The sequence below is a fragment of the Eretmochelys imbricata genome, chromosome 5 (assembly GCF_965152235.1).
Source record: "Eretmochelys imbricata isolate rEreImb1 chromosome 5, rEreImb1.hap1, whole genome shotgun sequence".
NCBI classification, from domain to species: domain Eukaryota; kingdom Metazoa; phylum Chordata; order Testudines; family Cheloniidae; genus Eretmochelys; species Eretmochelys imbricata.
This window is the reverse complement of record NC_135576.1, coordinates 14,253,962-14,273,707: the sequence shown is the minus strand read 5'-3', so window position 1 is coordinate 14,273,707 and position 19,746 is coordinate 14,253,962. Positions and strand designations below refer to the sequence as shown.

General features: G+C 39.9%; 1 protein-coding gene across 5 annotated transcripts in view; it reads left to right on the top strand.

Moving 5' to 3' along the window:
* SMAD2 (SMAD family member 2) overlaps nucleotides 1–19,746 on the top strand; it is a 67,089-nt gene that overhangs the window by 28,272 nt on the left and 19,071 nt on the right. For 3 of the 5 annotated variants that reach the window (XM_077816659.1, XM_077816656.1, XM_077816657.1), the window contains 2 exons: nucleotides 18,265–18,354; nucleotides 19,459–19,652. In XM_077816659.1, the coding sequence (XP_077672785.1) occupies nucleotides 18,265–18,354; nucleotides 19,459–19,652 (284 nt within the window). The remainder of the gene's footprint in view (nucleotides 1–18,264; nucleotides 18,355–19,458; nucleotides 19,653–19,746) is intronic. The other 2 variants (XM_077816660.1, XM_077816658.1) reach the window with 1 other exon arrangement.

Below are 19,746 nucleotides of genomic sequence, written 5' to 3'. Positions count from 1 at the left end.
ACCAGCTTTCCCCCTGGTGCAGCTAAAAGTGGCCCTTGGTGTTCCCTTGCAGGAGGGGTAGATTTTATTCCAGCAGCCTCTGACAAGAGGTCCGAGATTGTGAAGATGAAGAACGGGAGGCATAAGTAGATACCACCAAATGTCAAAGTTCAAAACTGCATCTGGGATGCAGGATCCTAGGTGCTGACTTGAAGAAATTTACTCTGGCATCAATATCTGCAGCCTGCTCTGCCTTCCTCACTTGTGCTATTTTTTTTGGTTCTAAACTTTTAGTGGCCACACAGGAGGGGGCAAGGATGTATTGGGTGCCCAAGGCTCAGAGTGGGAACACCTGACATTAAACTTAGTTTTTAAAAAAATCTAATCCAGATAGGCACAGACTTCATGAAAGGAATGCCATCTTTCTATCAATTACGTCTTGGTTTCCTGTCTTCTCTGCCAAGGTAACCAGTCACATTAACTGTAGTTCAAAGTTAGGTGTTTGATCTCCATTATGGTTACCTGATTCATTGGAATGTTAGTGCTTACACACAGGTGTGTAACAGTGTTCCTGCAGCAGGATATTAGTCTCTCATGCCATGTTCATTTTATTTTCCTCAATCATTCACTATTGTAATTGCAGACTTTGAGTATGTATTTTCATTTCCTTATTTTTCTGTACACCTCTTGGTGTATTTGCCAAATACCTATCTGGACCACTTTATAATAGGGCTTTCAGCCTGATGAAACAAAGCAGAGGGGGCTATGGATTGAGGAATTGGACTTCACAGTGCAGTAGTCAAACCATGCATCCTTACTTAGATGGTGAGTTGTAAAAAATTGTACAGTTTTATAGGCAGACTCAAAAGCATTTTTATTGTAACAGCCATTAGAATTAAAGTAATGCTGTTTGCCTAACGGTATTCTTACCTTTTGGTTCTGTGCAAGGCTATGGCTGCAGTTAAGGTTCTAATCTTGTCTATTAGCTGGAACTGTTGAATCCCCTATAACAGGGACCATTACAGTTTAGGTTACAGCATCATGTAACATCACTGTTCAGGCAGTCCTTCAAAAAAGAAAATCTTTGTTAAATAATCAGGCTGAAGTCTGCCAATTTTAAGATCCTGCTATTCAAGAAGTTATGATTTAACCACAACATCTGCTGCAGTGTTCATAGATTTAAAGGCCAGATGGGCTAGTGTGGTCTTCTAATCCAGTGGTTCTCTACCTGTCCAGATGACTTTACCTCTTTCAGGAGTCTGATTTGTCTTGCATACCCCAGAGTTTCACCTCACTTTCAAAGCTCCTTGCTTACAAAATCTGACATAAAAATACAAAAATGTCACAGCACACTATTACTGAATGGTCTTACTTTCTCATTTTACCATATGATTATAAAATAAATTAAATATAAATGTTATATTTACACTTCAGAGTATTCATTGTCTGTATGAAATTTTAGTTTGTACTGACTTCGCTAGTGCTTTTTATGTAGCCTGTTGTAAAACCAGGTAAATATCTAGTTGAGTTGATATATGCTTGAGGGGGTACATGCCCCCTGGTTGAGAACCACTGGTCTAGTCTGACGTGTGTAATGCAGGCCATAGAGCTTCTCCAAGTTGGTGTACCAAGCAAGCAAGAAGGCATTGGCATGTCAGTTAACCTTCATTGTATGCAAATATATTTTAACTCTATATAAACTAGTATTTAGCTGTCTTTGTACTATTCACAAAAAAAGCTTGTATTTTGAGTCAGTTGGAAGCAAGGATCTGATATTTCATAGTAAAAGATTTACGGTTTTTGCCTCAAAGGTGAAGTACCAGTTCCTGTTCCTTTTAACAAAGAAGCTTTGAAGTATTAGTGGTGGTTCTGCGTCATATGACTGGGAGTTGCTTGTAGAGGGAGGACTCTCCTATTTGAAGAAACTGTCCCAGACTTAGCACAGGTGGCAATCTTCGCCTGGGAGATGAGAGGATCAACAGTATTTTACATTAGTAAGGAGGGTGTTCAGAGACCGAAGAAACACAACTACATTTGGTATCTGTTTGACTAACAAGATGGTCTACTGAAAATATAAAGGAATTGCCCTGTGTCTTCCTGTACAAGTAAATGCTTGGAAGTGGCTAGGTATAAGAAAACAAATCGCAGCTCCACTCAGATTGATGCAGTAACTGCTTGTGATTCCATTAGTGGAAAGTGTCTTCCTAACAGATGCCAGTGAAGGAGTTGTACTGTAGCCAGGAAGAAGCGTAGATGCAGCTTCAAGCTACGACTAACATAAGGTCAGTTTGTCACTCAGAAGTTGACTACCATGGTTTAAAGCCCATACTGAAGCCCCAAATTACCCCATAAATAACACTTGGTTATTTTGATTCAATTTAGGATTGGATCCTTATTTTTAATATGCATCTACACTAAATATCTGTATCCTAGCCTTAACCATGCACGTAATCTGATATGAAGACACTAGTGTAGACATGATTCTTGTGTTTTTTACTACTCTGCCATGAAAACCAGATCATAAGATTTTTTTCATGATACCATGGCAAAAACTTTTGAGTGCTATCTGTGATGTTTGCTTTCACTTGCATGGATGCATTTAAAAATGTTAGTGTGTCGTCAAATCTTCCCAACTCTAGCTCCATGCACTTTAGGGCTAGTCCACACTAGAAGTGCTACATGGGCGTAGCTGTGCTGATGCAGCTGCGCCACTGTAGTGCATCTGATAGCTCTCTCCCCTCAGCAGAGACTCTCTCCCATTGGCATAATAAATCCACCTCTGTCACAGGAGAAGCTCTCCCACCACTGTAGCCCTGTCCACACTGGTGCGTAGGCCAGTGTAACTTGTGTTGCTGAGTGGGGTGGCTTATTCACACCTCTGAGCAATGTAAGTTTGAAGTGGTAGTGTACCCTGGCCTCAGGTTAAAAAGGAGCTCTAGTGTAAACAGGGCACTGGTATTTTTAGGGCTGCCAAACTATTAAAAATTTATCTCTATTAATTGCATGATTGATCGCCCTGTTAAACAATAATACCGTTTTAAAATATTTTTGGATGTTTTCTGCGTTTTCAAATTGATTTCAGTTACAACAGAATACAGTGTACAGTGCTCACTTTAAATTTATTTTTGATTACAAGTGTTTGCACTGTAAAAATATTTTCAATTCACCCAATACAAGTACTCTAGTGCAATCTCTTTATCATGGAAGTTTGAACTTACAAATGTAGAATTATGTACAAAAAATAACTGCACTCAGAAACAGAACAGTGTAAAACTTCAGAGCCTATAGTCCACTCTGTCCTACTTCTTCAGTCAATCGATAAAACAAGGAAGTTTGTTTACACTTACTGAAGATAATGTTGCCCTCTTACATAAGAATATAACAGCCATACTGGGTAAGACCAAAGGTCCATCTAGCCCAGTGTCTTGTCTTCTGACAGTGGCTAATGCCAGGTCCCCCAGAGGGAATGAACGGAACAGGTAATCATCAGGTGATCCATTTCCTGTCTCTCATTCCCAGCTTCTGGCAAATGGAGGCTAGGGTCACCATTTCTGCACGTCCTGGCTAATAGCCGTTGATGGACCTATCCTCCATGAATTCATCTAGTTTGTTTTTGAACCCTGTTATGGTCTTGGCCTTTACAACGTTCTCTGGCAAAAAGTTCCACAAGTTGCATGTGCGTTGTGTGAATAAATACTTCCTTTTGTTGTGTTTTAAACCTGCCTATTCATTTCATTTGGTGACCCCCTACTCCTTCTTGTGTTATGAGAAGAAGTAAATACTTCCTCATTTACTTTCTCCACACCAGTCATGATTTTATAGATCTCAATCATATCCTCATTAGTCATCTCTTTTCCAAGCTGAAAAGTCCCAGTCATATTAATGTCTCCTCATACAGAAGCCATTCCATACCCCTAATTTTTGTTGCCCTTTTCTGAACCTTTTCCAATGTATGTTTTTTGGGATGGGACAACCACATCCGCACGCAGTATTCAAAATGTGGGCATACCATGGATTCATATAGAGGCAATGTAGTATTTTTTTTCTTATCTATCCATTTCCTAATGATGCCCAACAATCTGTTAGCTTTTTTTGTCTGTTGCTGCGCATTGAGTGGATGTTTTCAGAGAACTATCCACAAAGACTCCAAGATCTTTCTTGAGTGGTAACAGCTAATTTAGACCCCATCATTTTATATATATAGTTGGAATTGTTTTCCAATGTGCATTACAATTTATCAACACTGAATTTCATCTACCATTTTGTTGTCCAGTTACGCAGTTTTGTGAGGTCCTTGTATAGCTTTTCACAGTCTGCCTGGGACTTAACCATGTTGAGTAGTTTGTATCATCTGCAGATTTTGCCACCACACAGTTTACCCCTTTTTTAGATCACTTATGAATGTTGAATAGGACTGGTCCCAGTACAGACCCTTGGGGGACAGCACTATTTACCTTTCTCCATTCTGAAAACTGACTATTTGTTCCTACCCTTGGTTTCCTATCTTGTAACCAGTTACCAATCCATGAGAAGACCTTCCCTCTTATCCCATGAGAGTGTACTTTGCTTAAGAGCCTTTGGTGAGGGACCTTGTCAAAGGGTTTCCGAAAATCTAAGTACACTATATCCACTGGATCCCCCTTGCCCACATGCTTGTTGACCCCCTCGAAGAACTCTATTAGATTGGTGAGGCAGGCATGATTGCCCTTTACAAAAACCATGTTGACTCTTCCCCAACAAGTTATGTTCATCTATTTGTCTGACAATTTTGTTCTTTACTATAGTTTCAACCAGTTTGCCCAGTACTGAAGTCAGGCTTACCGGCATGTAATTGCCGGGATCGCCTCTGGAGCCCTTTCTAAAAATTGTTGTCATGTTAGCTATCCTCCAGTCATTTGGTACAGAAGCTGATTTAAATGATAGGTTACAGACTGCAGTTCTGCAATTTAACATTTGAGTTCCTTCAGAACTCTTGGGTGAATACCACCTGGTCTTGGTGATTTCTTTGTTTAATTTTATCAGTTTGTTCCAAAACCACCTCTGACATCTCAATCTGGGGTAGTTCCTCAGATCTGTCACCAAAAAAGAATGGCTCAGGTTTGGGAATCTCCCTCACGTCCTTGATGCAAAGAATTCATTTAATTTCTCTGCAATGGCCTTATCTTCCTTGAGTGCTCCTTTAGCATGTCAGTTGTCCAGTGGCCCCACCGGTTGTTCAGCAGGCTTCCTGCTTCTGGTGTACTTACATTTTGCAATTACTTTTTTGTCTTTGGCTAGCTATTCAAATTTTTTTTGCCTTCCTAATTATATTTTTACACTTCATTTGCCAGAGTTTATCCTCCTTTCTATTTTCCTCACTAGGATTTAAGTTCCACTTTTTAAAGGATGCCTTTTTGCCCCTCTCTGGTTTTTACTTTGTTTACTCTTCTTATATACAGTGTCACCAGAAAGTGAGAACAAGCTTTTGGATGGCACTATTTTAGCCAGCATTGCAAGATGTTTACATGCCAGGTACGCTAAACATTCATATGCCCCTTCATGCTTTAGCCACCATTCCAGAAGACATGCTTCCATGCAGATGACACTTGTTTAAAAAAAAAAAAAATGCATTAATTAAATTTGTGGCTGAACTCCTTGGAGGAGAATTGTATGTCCCCTACTCTGTTTTACCCACATTCTGCCATATATTTCATATTATAGCAGTCTTGGATGATGACCCAGCACATGTTCTTCCTTTTAAGAACACTTTCACTGCAGATTTGACAAAGAAGGTACCAATGTGAGATTTCTGAAGATAGCTACATCTCTTGACCCAAGATTTAAGAATCTGAAGTGCCTTCCACAATCTGAGAGGGACGAGGTGTAGAGCATGCTTTCAGAAGTCTTAAAAGAGCAACACTCCGATGTGGGAACTACAGAAACCAAACCATCAAAAAATAAAAATCAACCTTCTGCTGGTGGCACCTGACTCAGATGATGAAAATGAACATGCATCGGTCTGCACTGATTTGGATGGTTATTGAGCAGAACCCATTATCAGCATGGATGCACATCCTTTGGAATGGTGGTTGAAGCATGAAGGGACATATGAATCTTTAGTGCATGTGGCACATAAATATCTTGCAATGCCGGCTACAACAGTGCCATGCGAACGCCTGTTCTCCCTTTCAGGTGATGTAAACAAGAAGCGGGCAGCATTATGTCCTGCAAATGTAAACAAACTTGTTTGTCTGAGTGATTGGCTGAACAAGAAGTAGGACTGAGTGGACGTGGAGGCTCTACAATTTGACATGTTTTGTTTTGTTTTTTAATGTAGTTATATTTTGTACATAATTTTACATTTGTAGGTTCAACTTTCATGATAGAGATTGCACTACAGTACTTGTATTGGGTGAATTGAGAAAAATACTATATTTTTTTACAGTGCAAACACTGGTAATCAAAAATAAATATAAAGTTAGCACTGTACACTTTGTATTCTGTTGTAATTGAAATCAAGATATTTGAAAATGTAGAAAACATCCAAAAATATTTAAATAGTATTCTATTAACTGCGATTAATCACCGTTAAATTGTTTGACAGCCCTAATTTCAGTTGGTATTCTATTTAAGTGTGATTAAAAATGCAATTAATTGCAATTTTTTTGAATTAATCACGTGAGCTCACTGTGATTAATTGACAGCCCTAGTGTTTTTACCACTGGGAAATACTGGAAAGACACCAATGACTGTCAAAAGCACAGACAGGCCAATCTTCCCCACTATCTAATTTTGCTCATAGCAAACCTAGAGCACTGACTATGAACTGCCTTTTTATTTTTATTTTTAAATTACAATGTTTTTGCCTACCGCTTGTTTAGTTGCAATGTTCACTGAGGGAAAACTTTAAAGTTCATTGGACGCAGGGCCTGAGTCCTATCATCTGAAAGACTTAATCTGTTTTCCTGTCATTCAGCATTGTGTGAAAGAGGTCAACAGGATGTGTGTGGGGGAAAAAAAAAAAAAAAAAATTATGGGCTGCAATGAGTTCACACCTCATTGTATGTTTTAGTTGTATCGGAAGAATCAAGTTGTGGAAATAACCCTTAGAAGAATGCAGCATAGTAATGTGACTTTAGAGTTCATGCAGAAGACAATGCACAAAATTTTGTGCGGGTTTTTGTTTTAAAAAAAAATATATAGAATTCTTCAGTAGCCATTTAAAGGCACAGGTGGTGGTTCCCAGTTTAGGTTTTGTGTTAATCCTTGAAGGTTTTTTGCCTTTTAATTGTAGAAATAAGAATTAGGGTAATTTATTATTAACCAGAGCACGGCAGCCCCCAGGCCAACTATTCTCTCCCAACCTCCTCCTTGTCTTTCCCCTGGCAAGGTCAGCAGTGGGAAGCCAGAACCTGGCACTGCAGGTTGGCTGCTGCTGTGGCTGGTGCCATGGAGTAGGCAGGTATAGCGCTCCCCATCTCCTCTTGCTGGTGCCTGGGGCTGCTCCTTAGCTCTCAGCCCCCTTTGAGTGCTTGTGCAGCTAAATCCCTCACTGCACGTACCCCCTTGTTACTTCCTCCTTGAACCAAAACTTCACCCCTCAAACATCAAACTGAGCTACCCACTACCTCTGTGCTCTGAGTAGTTTTCAATCTCTTTGAGCTGAGCACACCCATTTGAGTTATAATTTTGGTTGCAGACTGCCCCCTACCCCAGACAGGCTGGGTGGCCTGCTGAGGTGAGTCAGGGATGGAAGGGCCCTTCCTGCCCCCAAAATGGAAGTCAAACTACACCTGTGTCCGAGCACCAGTGCCCTGTGGGGCAGAAGGCTCGGAGTCCCAAGAGGGCATGCTTCCCCCCGCCCTGCTGAGCCCTGGAGTTTTTATAACATGGGTGGGCTCAAAAGAAAAAGGTTGACATCAACTGTGTTAGGAAATATAAGGTAATCTGAAATAAGGCACTTAGAGCAAAATAAGTGCCCCAACTGGGGTTTTCATCCGGTTTAGTTAAAACCACAATTTGTTTAGGCCTAGGACTGTCATTGACCTCAGAGGTAATTATCTCCACTTCCTCTTGGTTTGGAGGCGTGCCCTCCCCATCCCCACCGAGAAGTTTAGTTTACATGAACTAATTATAATCTGTAACATAGGCTTTTAATTCTTCTAAACAGGAAGAAGGTTGACTAAATGACACTTGGAATCTCTTTGCTTCAGCTGCTGATGGCCTTCCACTAAAATACAAAAGCCAAGTCCCATAACTACCTGGTGTTACCCTGAAAAGGCAGATTAAGAAGGACTCTGAGCAGATTACTAAAATGCCACTTCTAAAACGACTCTAACTGCATTTTCAAAAAGTACAGATTGTTGACCATATCAAGCATTTACATGGTCCTGAGCACTATCGTGTATGAACACCTCAGAATTATTAATGTAATTTACACTCTCCCCAACTCTGTGAGGTAGGAAAGTATTACCCTCACTTCTAGAGATGTGGAATTAGAAGAAGAGACCAATTTGCCTAAGGCTACATAGGATGTCTGTGGCAGAGCAGGAATTGAACCTAATCTCTGAAGTCCAGTCCACGGCCTTAGCTTCAGTGCCTTCCTTCTGACTCTGGCTTAGTACAGCTGGGGAGAAGGGTACAAAATTCCTCTGATTTGTAGCATTGTCTGGTTGCTGCAAGTAAACTAAAATAGCCATATGACATGTTCTTTCGATAGCTACCAGCAGTTTCACAGGAATTGTCCTGGCTGTTGGTATCAGAGCACAGAGAATGTCCTTGGCAGATGGAAAATGGGACTAGATATAGTCTCATGTAGCATAGATCTGCTACAGGAAGCTAACCTTATCTTATAAATAAAGTGCTAATAAAAAGTTCATGACATCTAGATAGGGAAAATGAGAACATGAATTAAATTCATAGGATGTGGCATTTCAGGCCACTGTGGCCTCTTCTGTATTGCAGAAACTGAGAACTAACTAGTGTTTAGTTCTCCTACCTCTCATATCAACACACATGCTCCTAAAGGTACAGGTGTTGCTTTGAGGACCTTTAGTCCTTAACTGTTGTAATGTACTTTATGTTAACTCTGGAACATTTAATCTCCCTACTGCTGTTCCACAGTACGCTGCTCATTGCTTAAGGTGACCTCTCTCTAATTTACTTTCTGTACTGCACCAGCTTCATTTGGACCCGAGGCCACTTAACTGTACGAATATCACTGCATGCCTCATGAAGATCAATTGCATGCTGTTTTCAGAGATCGACTCTTTTGGGTTGGCTGATATCCATTACTTTTGTTATCTGGGACATCACATAATTCAGTGGCTCTCAAACTTTTGTACTGGTGACCTCTTTTCACATAGCAAGCCTCTGAGTGTGACACCTCCCCCTTATAAATTAAAAACACTTTTTAATATATTTAACACCATTATAAATGCTGGCGGCAAAGCGGGGCTTGGGGTGGAGGCTGACAGCTCATGATCCCCCAGGTAATAACCTCGTGACCCCCTGAGGGGTCCCAACCCCCAGTTTGAGAACCCCTGACATAACTGAAGACACATACAGATGCTGGTGGCTGTTATGGAAAAACTATCTCACTAGGAGGGTGGTGAAGCACTGGAATGGGTTACCTGCGGGGGGGTGAAATCTTCATCTTTAGAGGTTTTTAAGGCCTGGCTTGACAAAGCCCTGGCTGGGATGATTTAGTTGGGGTTGGTCCTGCTTTGACCAGGGTGTTGGACTAGATGACCTCCTGAGGTCTTTTCCAACTGTAATCTTCTATGATCCTATAGGAAACTAGGAGCTCAAAGCCAGGTGAATTGTCATTTGCAATACTTTCTCATATGACCAGCTGGTTGAGATGTTACTTGGAGCGACAAGCAGTAACAGGATTTGAAGATTCCGTATGATAAGGTTGGGACAATAACAGTAGTTCCAACTAGTTACCCACACAAAATTATTTGATTCTCTCACTCTAGGGGCATCCACCCTTGCCCTTCCGTGGGCTCAGGGCATAACCTTTACACTCTCTGGATTTGCATGGTCTCTTACCAGTGAAAGAGCCTTGCACAGTAATATCCTACTTAACCTCTATTTATTAACAATTACCAAAACCAAGAATGCATACACTAAATGTACAATGCTCACCACTCCCACTCCCATTAAGGCAGATTAACTTTTCTTGATGACCAGTCAGGATCAGGTCATCTGGCAGAACTCCGGTTTCTGCACGGTGTCCTTGGCAGAGTGTTCAGGTCTGGCAGCTCTGATCTTGGAGCCGTGTCCTCGAGTTGGTTCCCAATAACTTCCTTTTAGACTCCAGTTTATATTGTGAAATTTGAGTCCTGCTTAGCTGTACCTTAACCAATCATCTTACTAAAATTTTACTAACAAATCCTAACGTTTTGTAACACAATTCTCTCACTTAATCGTACCCCACCACCTTAATTTACACCTAGCAAATTTAATTATGTAACAGACGCAAAGAACCAGACAAAGATCATACAGCCAAACAATAGAGAAATGGGGACCATAAAGATAAAACAATAAAGAAATGAGGATTTCACAACCACAACTATTAAGTGATTTCTTGCCAGACTGAATGCTATCAAACTCAGTTTTCTTTAACTATCTTAAGATGTTTCTTTATCTGGTGATGGTGGGCACTATTAGGATAGGATCGCCTTCTTACTAGCCTGATATTAATTGTTTTAATGTAATTTAAATGAAATGTGAGGATGTGACTTCCTGCTTCCTAGTTCATGGCTGCAGACAAAGGTTGCCATATGGCTACAGGAAAAGCCCTCATCCTCTCAAGCTCAGGGCAGAAAAGATGAGAGCTAGACTCCATTTAGGACTAACTCTTCCACCCAGAGGTGCTTTTGGATAGAATGGAGGCACAGTGGTAACTGACTTGGAGAATGCTGATGCCAGTGCACGGAGTGGACCAGCGGGTTAAAAAGCTGGAGCAGGACAGACCACACATTGTGTGAGGATCTCAGGATCTATTTTCAGGTAGCAAGGATCAAGAGAGTGGCCCAGCTGTGTTGTCAGGAAGGAGTTTGGATACAAAGGGTATACAACTTTTTATGTAAGTGGGCTGACTTTTGCAGAGTGGTTTTGAGTCGTTGCTTCTTGAGTTCTTGTGCTCTCAATAGCTCCTTTAGTTCATAATCTTCTCCCCCTCCATCTCTGTCCCACAAGTGGCACTTATAAAACTCCTCACCCCATTCAGTCAGTCGCTGCCACCCTCCCCCCACCCCCTCCACTGGCTTGGCATACCCCATGGCAACCTCCCTTTCAGCTGTATGGGTTGCTGAGCGATGGCAGATGTACGGATTTAAAAAGGAATATTAAGATGAAGGGAGAGGTTTATACTTAGTAACAATTTTCTTTTCTAAAATCAAATATATGGCAAGAAATTATACTGATCACTATGGACAAAGTATTTAGTGTATAGCTTTTAGCCCACATGAGGAACCAGGGAATATAATTAGCATCCATCTGTTCTTCCGGGAATTAAATTTCATTATCTTGCTATTTAATGTATGAAAATAGGCCTAAACAGATTTTCCAGGCAAGTGATGTACAAATAAACCACGAATAAGAGCAATAATGACACTACTTTATGCCTGTTGTCAGATATGACTCAGGCTTCTGTAAATCTAGTACAACACCAGTTGGTTATGGTTACTATCTTATCTCAACTCTTGGGAGTTATAGCAAACTCAAAGCAAGTTCTCCAGCACTACAATCAAATTTTGGAGAAATGCCCTAATACAGTAAGTACAGCAAACTAATCAGCTTTTCCATTACTCTGACAGTTGTTTCTCTCCCTCTCCCCCATTAAGATGTGAGGGTTCTGTTTGCTTTCAGCAAGTAACCTCTGTTAGTTCAGATAAAGTGACAGCCACAAGCCTTATCTCCATTCCACTATTGCAGTAATCTAGCATTCCCATGTCCCAACTCATTACAAAGAGTGTGAATTCTAATGCCCTTACCATCTCTGGTCCAGTGGGTACCCTTCAGGAAAGAGTAGAATGAGAACTTAAACAAGCTGTTACTTTCTTTACTGTCTCCTAGTATTTAAAAGGATGGATTGGGTACTACTGTGGTTAACTGTTAACTTATTTTTCATTTCCATTGCTGCTTCGGAACAACAGATGACTCAGAATAGGTGTGGTGACAGGCAGACTGGATTCACACTGGTGGAAAGGCTCATGGACCTAATGTCTGGAAAAGTAAAAGCCTGCAAGAACTGCTCTTGGGACATAGAGACAGTGTACGGGTTCAAGAAACACATAACGAGTGTCACCTCCAAAGGATATGACAAGTTCAGGCATGAGGATAGGGAAATGATACAGGACTGTTTCAGGACCAAGAGAAATGCAAATAGACAACTCCATTCTGAAGTGAAATTTAACAAATAAGCATGCTGGGAAACTAATTACTACAGAGATACAGCTGGCCAGTATGTGTGTGTCTGTCCTCCCACTCAGTACTGCCACTTCAGCTAGAGACAATACTGCCTGTTGAAGTGTCCCTACTTTCCAGCTCCCCTGCAACCATTCCACTCCTTTGCAAGACTGTGACAAGGAAAGTGGATCCCAATTATGCCTTTCATGAACGTTTAAGAGATCTACAGTCCATTGTAGTTTACTTAACTTATTTGATGTGGTAGCTGTCCTGCAACCTCATACATGTATAACACTTCTTGAAAAGAGAGGCTCTCTGTTGCTTGCACCTAAAGTGTGCAGTGTTCTAATACCAAAACCACCATATTCTTGCACCTCAACAAATCATAGCTAAAGCAAAAGATATAGAAATGCTTAAAACCATCAAGTCAAATGCTGCCACCACATCAGTCTAATGATGGCATGTCATGCCATCAACTCATGTTGAGTTGGATTGTCACTTCTCATCATTTACTCCACACGGTCCTTACGGATTGATATACATGATACTTAACGAGACATGCAATACCTAAGGAGAAATCTGCCACCAACCAAACTGTGACAATCACTGCCTCCTTCCAATGCTTCACTGTCACTTACACTTACGTCAGCACTATGCTGACTGCAGGCTCTTCTAAAAGTAATAGCCAAGATGCATAAGCTTTTCTGTCCAGCTGTGCACAGGAAAGTCCTGTTCCCTCACTCCATAATTTGTAGTCAGGAACTGATATTAAAGTTGCCACTTGGTGGTGGTAATCTCGAAAAGCCCTAAAGGATGATGGCAGGTTCATCAAAATTTTTGCATGCTTCCAACTATTGATATGCTAAGAATTACTTCAGGTTTTTTTTATCCTGCTAATTGCTCTTCCATATTCTCTTCTCCCTACTAACTTATCTCTGCTTGTTACATTCTGTTGGTTATTTATTTGGCTGGCTTCTAGTCACTAAGACTCCTGTTTGGCTCAAACTTTATCTTATGTCTTGCCATTTCATCACACCCCTGAACAAAAACTATAAAGGACAGTGTATCTACTCTCCGATTCTTATAGCATGGAGGTTTCTTGGACATGTTAAATTTAAGGATTTTAACTTGACCAGTTTCTGAAACCTCCTCCCCTTCTAAATTGTATGGTCACAGCACCAAATACTAGCATGAGCCTTCTTGCAGGATGCTTACTAATTACTGCTTGAAGAAATTCCTGTGTTTACAGCCAATGTATATGCAGATACTTGAAGTTGCCCATTAGGTGTTTCTGAAAGTGCCTGTACTGTGAACTCTTCCAAATGAAAGGCAACATATGCTGCCTTGAAATAAATGCTAAAATTAAGTTTTTGTTTTTGTGTTTAAAAATCCCTCAAAGCTGCACTCAGTCACCTGATACAGAGGCTGGTAGGGTATGACCCTACTAGAGTATTTGGATTATGACCAGGGTTTCGAGCCAGATGCTCTACGTATGGTAAGTTCTGGAATGGAACAGACCAAAGAGTCCACAGACTCCAGTGTAAGAGCTGCTTTGCAACCTCATACTAATTGCTCCTGTCTATTATAGGTTATATCAGGTAATGTAAAATAGATTTCTGAAACATGATGTAGGGCAGTATCCCTGCCCACCTCACTGAATGACACGAGGCATCTTAGCCCACCTTACCATTATAGGTCAAACCACAACTGTCCTCTCCCGTTATCCCTATTTATAGGTAAATCATTCATCATATTCAAATCGGACACTAATCTCTTCCAGTCCATTGCACTTCTACAAGTCCACTGATGCAGACTACCAGTTGTTTCCATATGTCCAGATTTAGGCAATACAGCCAATGAAAAGCTTTTTCTTACCTTTTCTAGTTGGGCTCTTCCTTTACCCCCTCCTCCTGCACTATATTCCAGGATACCTTCCTCACTAAAAGTAGCAGCTTTGGCATTCTGCCACAAATTTGTGGAAGCTTTACTGCAATTGTTGGGTCCATTTGGACAATTTCATGCCCAGAACAGCTTCCTTTGGAACTTTAATCTCCACTTAGGAAATGATGAAATGGAAGGGCTGAAAGCACACTGCCTGTGGTAATAGAATGAGGATCACACTTAAAGAATCTCACTGCTCTGGCCAATGTCACTTCTGGTAGTCAGACGAAGAGACAGCTTGCAAATCCAGCTGTTGCAGCTCTCTGGAAAGGTTTGGGCATCCAAAGATCCCCAGCAGAAGCATGTATTGAATTCTGAGCTAAAGAAGGGAGATCTTGAGCTGAAGGGACCTAATCCTTTGTCTACCACATCTGTCCTTAAGGGCTGTCATGCAACTCAACTGGGCTAGCCTCCCTCCATGATGGAGATTCTCAATTCCATCTGATGCAGAAGAAGCAATCTCAGTTTCTTCAAGGAGGACTTTCCATAAAGACTAAAAGACATATTTGGCAATTCTCTAAAATCCAGCCAATTTAAAAATCATGAGGAAATGAGCTCAGCTTCTTCCTGTTTACAGCTACATTTCTGAGTAAGGGTGACTATACAAGGCCTTATCAAAGCTCTCATGTAAGCAGTTATACCACTATAGCCTCTGTGTGGATATTTTTATTAAGGTACAAGAGTGCCTTTTTTGGTTTAGCTTAAACTCCTTCCCAAGAGACAAAGTAAACTGAAAAAAGTCACTCGTACTGGAATGTGTCCACCTGGGTGCTGGTGCTGTATTGGTTTAAATTCGCATTTTAGGTTATGCCTACATAGAAAAGTCCTTAAGTAACTGTAAAGAGAAGATGGGAGTGCTAGAAAAATGCATACCTGAATCCTAGGTTGAGATTGGGGCAGTCAGTTTACATTACCCTTTAAGAGTCGTGTTCCACGGGTGATAACAGGACTGTAGAAAAACAAGTGATTTTAAAACAATTATTGCATCTTGACTAATGTATATCTCAAATCTTATGGGGGAGGGGGAGATGAACCCACCTCATACTGAAAAAGTGAGGACATCAGAGTCAAATTAAGTGGTTAAAACAAAAATGGATCACTAAAGCAGTGGAGTGTTTGGTCACAGCTCCTTTGAAATTCTTTTTTTTTTTTTTTTTTTTAAAAAGGCACTCCTACAGAGGACAAAGCCCATATCAAGCTTGAATAATTGGTTTTTAGAATGCAGTATGCCTTCCAAAGGAACAAATGTCTTGCAATCTCAAATAGTGCAGTAGATCGTTGTTTCTCCAACATTCCCTGTTCACTGAGAGTGATTCTTCATCCCAAAAGAGGTTTATGGGAAAGCTGACACTGAAAACACAAGCTTAGACTGGAATGACCCAATTTTATTTGTGGGGAGTGATTCTACTTTTTGGCATTGGAGCCAGGAAGGCTAGCAGATTGGATTATCTCAGATTTTTATTATCAAGGCTTGCTTCAGAATGCAGTCTTTTTTTAATGTCTTCCATTTTGAAAGATTTTTTTCATTCTGTTAATCTGTTTATGTAGAATAAAAACGAACATTTAAAATCTTATTCCATTGATTGGACTGGTGCTTTTTTTGGATGCCATCGGGTCTGAAATCTCTGGGTGGGGCACAAAAAGGGAAAATGCTCTGGATGTGGGTTAGATGGTACGTCAGTATAGGTTTGCCACAGTGAGCAGTAACAAATTTGGCAATGCTGATCCATTCTACTGATCATACAAGTTGGTTTCAAGTGGGTTCCATCCACACAAATCCATAGGTTTCCTTGACTATATTTATATCAGGACATCTACATCGGTGGCTTGCCATAAATGGTTGGAGTTGAGGTGAAGACCCAGTGTAAGTTCGCCCTAAAGCTCGTGTTGGTGCTACCTCTGTTCTAAGCAAATGTGTGCCCTGGCTCATAATGGGTGACATACTGTCTGCACTCTGGACCTGTTGAAAGATAGAGACTTGATAACGTTTGTGATTAAGTATTCTCACTTTTTGAATAAAAGCATCCTTCCCTCCTTAAACAGTGTTCCAGGGTTCATTGCAAAATACAGTGTTGTGGTGATCAATCGGGAATACTATATGCCTGAGATCGGTTGACTAATACTGTGTTTTCCAAGCCACTTAAGATGAGCTAACAACTTGGTATCTCCACAAGTGTTTGGAATTAGTCCTTAGCCATTTAGACTAAAGTGCTGCTTGCATTTATCATGTTCTAAGTAATCCATTCAAACCTTACACTAAATTGTAACATTACTTCTGTGTTTGAAGGAGCCACATCTCAAAGATAACCAACTCCAATCATAAAACCATAAAGGCTTCATAGGTCAATTAATACCCAGCCCACAGTATGTACTAATGAGTGTTTAGAGCCAGGCATCTTACCAATAGTGATGCATATTAAAGGAAATGATCTAGCCTAAAGACTGCAAAATTTTATTAGTAAAGCGTCTAAGGGATCACCAAACCAAAGGTGATTCTTCACTCAGGTTCCTTATCTTGTTGCTTTTCCATGACACACAGATGCTAAATAAAATTCCCGTAAATTGAATTACCCTTGGTTGTAAATGGTGTGTATGTGAACGGTTGCTGTTTGGTGAGTTTCTTTATGCAAAGTAGAGAACTCCTATACAAACCATTTGTGCGAAAATGAAACATCTCATTTTATTTTTAAATTGCTCATTAGCACTTACTTCTGACTTCTTAGTATAGGATATTTTACGCTAATTTTAATAAACGTTAAATATCAAAGCTTGAGCTTGTAAATAAGGGTTTGAAGATCTTGAATTTCTGATCTATAGTAGCATTTTAAAGGTGTGTTAATAACTTCAGCAAGCAAACTTCAGACTGCTTTATAACTGGCACTTGGCATTTCAGAGCATTGTATCCAAACATGAACATTCTCTTAAGTTTCTGAGGAGCAAGGTTATTCTGTTTTTATAGATGGGGAAAGCAAAATTGAGTGACTTCCAAAGCCAAATTGTTCTCTATGAGAGAGAGTCTGATAGAGCTGGGCATGGAACATTGAATACCTCGCTCTCGGAAACATGCTGCCCAGTCTACAACATCACACTGTCTCCTCTTCACTTAAAACTGTTGTAATTATTATTGTGGAGGCTCTTTTTTCACTGCTGCAATCCATCCATTAAAATCTCAAAACTGATTTAGCAAAAAATATTGGCTTTCACAGAATGGTAAGGGAAGGTGGGGTTTTCCCCCTCCTCTGCAGCTTATTTATGGTTTTGGTAGTCATTAGTTAAAATGTAACTCTAAGATGGGCTACTTTGAAGCTATTGTGTTAGACTATATTCTTTTTTGTATACACTGTGGCAGCAGCAAATAGTATTTGATACGTGCTTTAATTAAGATTTCTCATCATTTTCTGTAAAATTGTCTTAACGACAAGACAGGCACTCTTCTGAAATGAGTTGCAGTTTTTCTAACTTGGAAAAAGCAGTAAGCTAGCATCTGAATGGAAATATCACATTGGTCCTTACATGGTGATGTCTAAAAGTTGTTCTCCTTATGCTGTAGCAGTTCAACTTAAGATGCACATGGCCTTACTTTATGAACTCCTTAAATAGGTTTATTTAAAAAAATTAGTTTTTAAAATCTTGTTTACAGCCAGGTTGATGAAGTTTTGCGTGTTTTAAGGGACATTACAACTTTGATTTCTTAAAGCCAGAGAAATTGTTCATCTTTTTAAAACATTACCATTTACCTTGAGTCACATGTTCCATTTTATTGACCTCCTTCATATAGAAAATAGAGCATTTGTGTTAGGTTTAACTGATCTCTAATGCTATATCTTCTATGTGAAAGAAGTATTATGTACACTTTTCCATGTTTTACATCATGGTATTTTGAATAACCATGTTTCCATATTCACATCAATTTTTTTGTTTTTTGTTTTGTTTTCAATTTATGCACAGCACTTGCTCTGAAATTTGGGGACTGAGTACACCAAATACGATAGATCAGTGGGATACAACAGGCCTTTACAGCTTCTCTGAACAAACCAGGTGAATATGCTGCCCTCTGTCTCATCATAGAGATCTTGTGGGAGGGATTGGCTTTGGAGGGTTTGTAGAGGGATGCTTTTGCCATAAATTCTACTAAAATGCTTCCTAGTCATTGTATGGTACAGCACTTCAAAAACAATTGCTTGCCACTATTTTAAAAAAAAAAAAGTTCTCAGCTGATGTTTTGACCAATGAAAATTCTAATTCTGGAATAATCCTCCTTCCACACCAATGCCATTGAAAGAATGGGAAGACTTGGAAAATGCAAGCGCTAATGTGTTTTGGTATTTATAACAACCAGGTTAGCACACTTAACTCCTCAGGCCTAATCGTACAAAGTTTTTTTAAATTTCTTTGTATGCCATAGATTTTTGAACTAGTAGCACATATCTGATCAATTAGCAGGATTTAAAGAATTATTCTTAGAAAATTAAATAGGCTTTTCTTCATGTCACCTTTACTTTGTGTATCGAGGTTTGTCTCTCCCATCCCATAACAATCATAAACATCTGCATTTGTGTAAGCTTATGCAGTCTGTCTTAAAACTAGCAAAACACTTTCAACTGGTAGCAAGCTACATGAATACTCAAGTATATAATTAAATTTCACACTTTTACAAGATGTGTTCTGATGCTTTTTGCATTACTGTTATACTGCCATGTGGATCACCTGAGCAGCTGACTGCTTTAGGTTTATTTGAAGTCCTCTGGAAATTACTCTGCTTAAAGCATCCATGCTACAGCGTAGTCCCGAGGGGTAGAAATTGAGGGAGTGTTAGTGGAGTGCAATGTGAACAAATATCTTGTAAATGTCAAATTCATATGAAGTATTCATCTTATGTGCTTAGAGGTGTAATGGCTTTGTTAATGAATCCCAAACTCATTGGCATTAACTTATTCTAGAGCTTCTCAAGTTACTTTAAAAGTACTACCTTCTGAAGTTCTCCAGCAACAGCAATTTAAATATTATAATCCTTTTTGTTTTCTGAGGGGGTAGAGAAAACACGCAACTCCCACCCCCCCGCCTCCCATTCCCCAACCTTTTGATTATGATGATTTTTAAGATACAGCCTGTAAAATATTTTTGAACATCTTCCCCATATAGGTCTCTTGATGGCCGTCTACAGGTATCTCATCGTAAAGGATTACCACATGTTATTTACTGCCGCTTGTGGCGCTGGCCGGATCTTCACAGTCATCATGAACTTAAGGCAATTGAAAACTGTGAATATGCTTTTAATCTTAAAAAGGATGAAGTATGTGTAAATCCTTACCACTACCAGAGAGTGGAGACACCAGGTAGGAAGACTGCTGTTTGACATTTTAAAGAAGTCCCAGTACAATATTTACCCAGAAAATTCTTAATAGATTAGTTGGAGTCTGTTAGTAATAT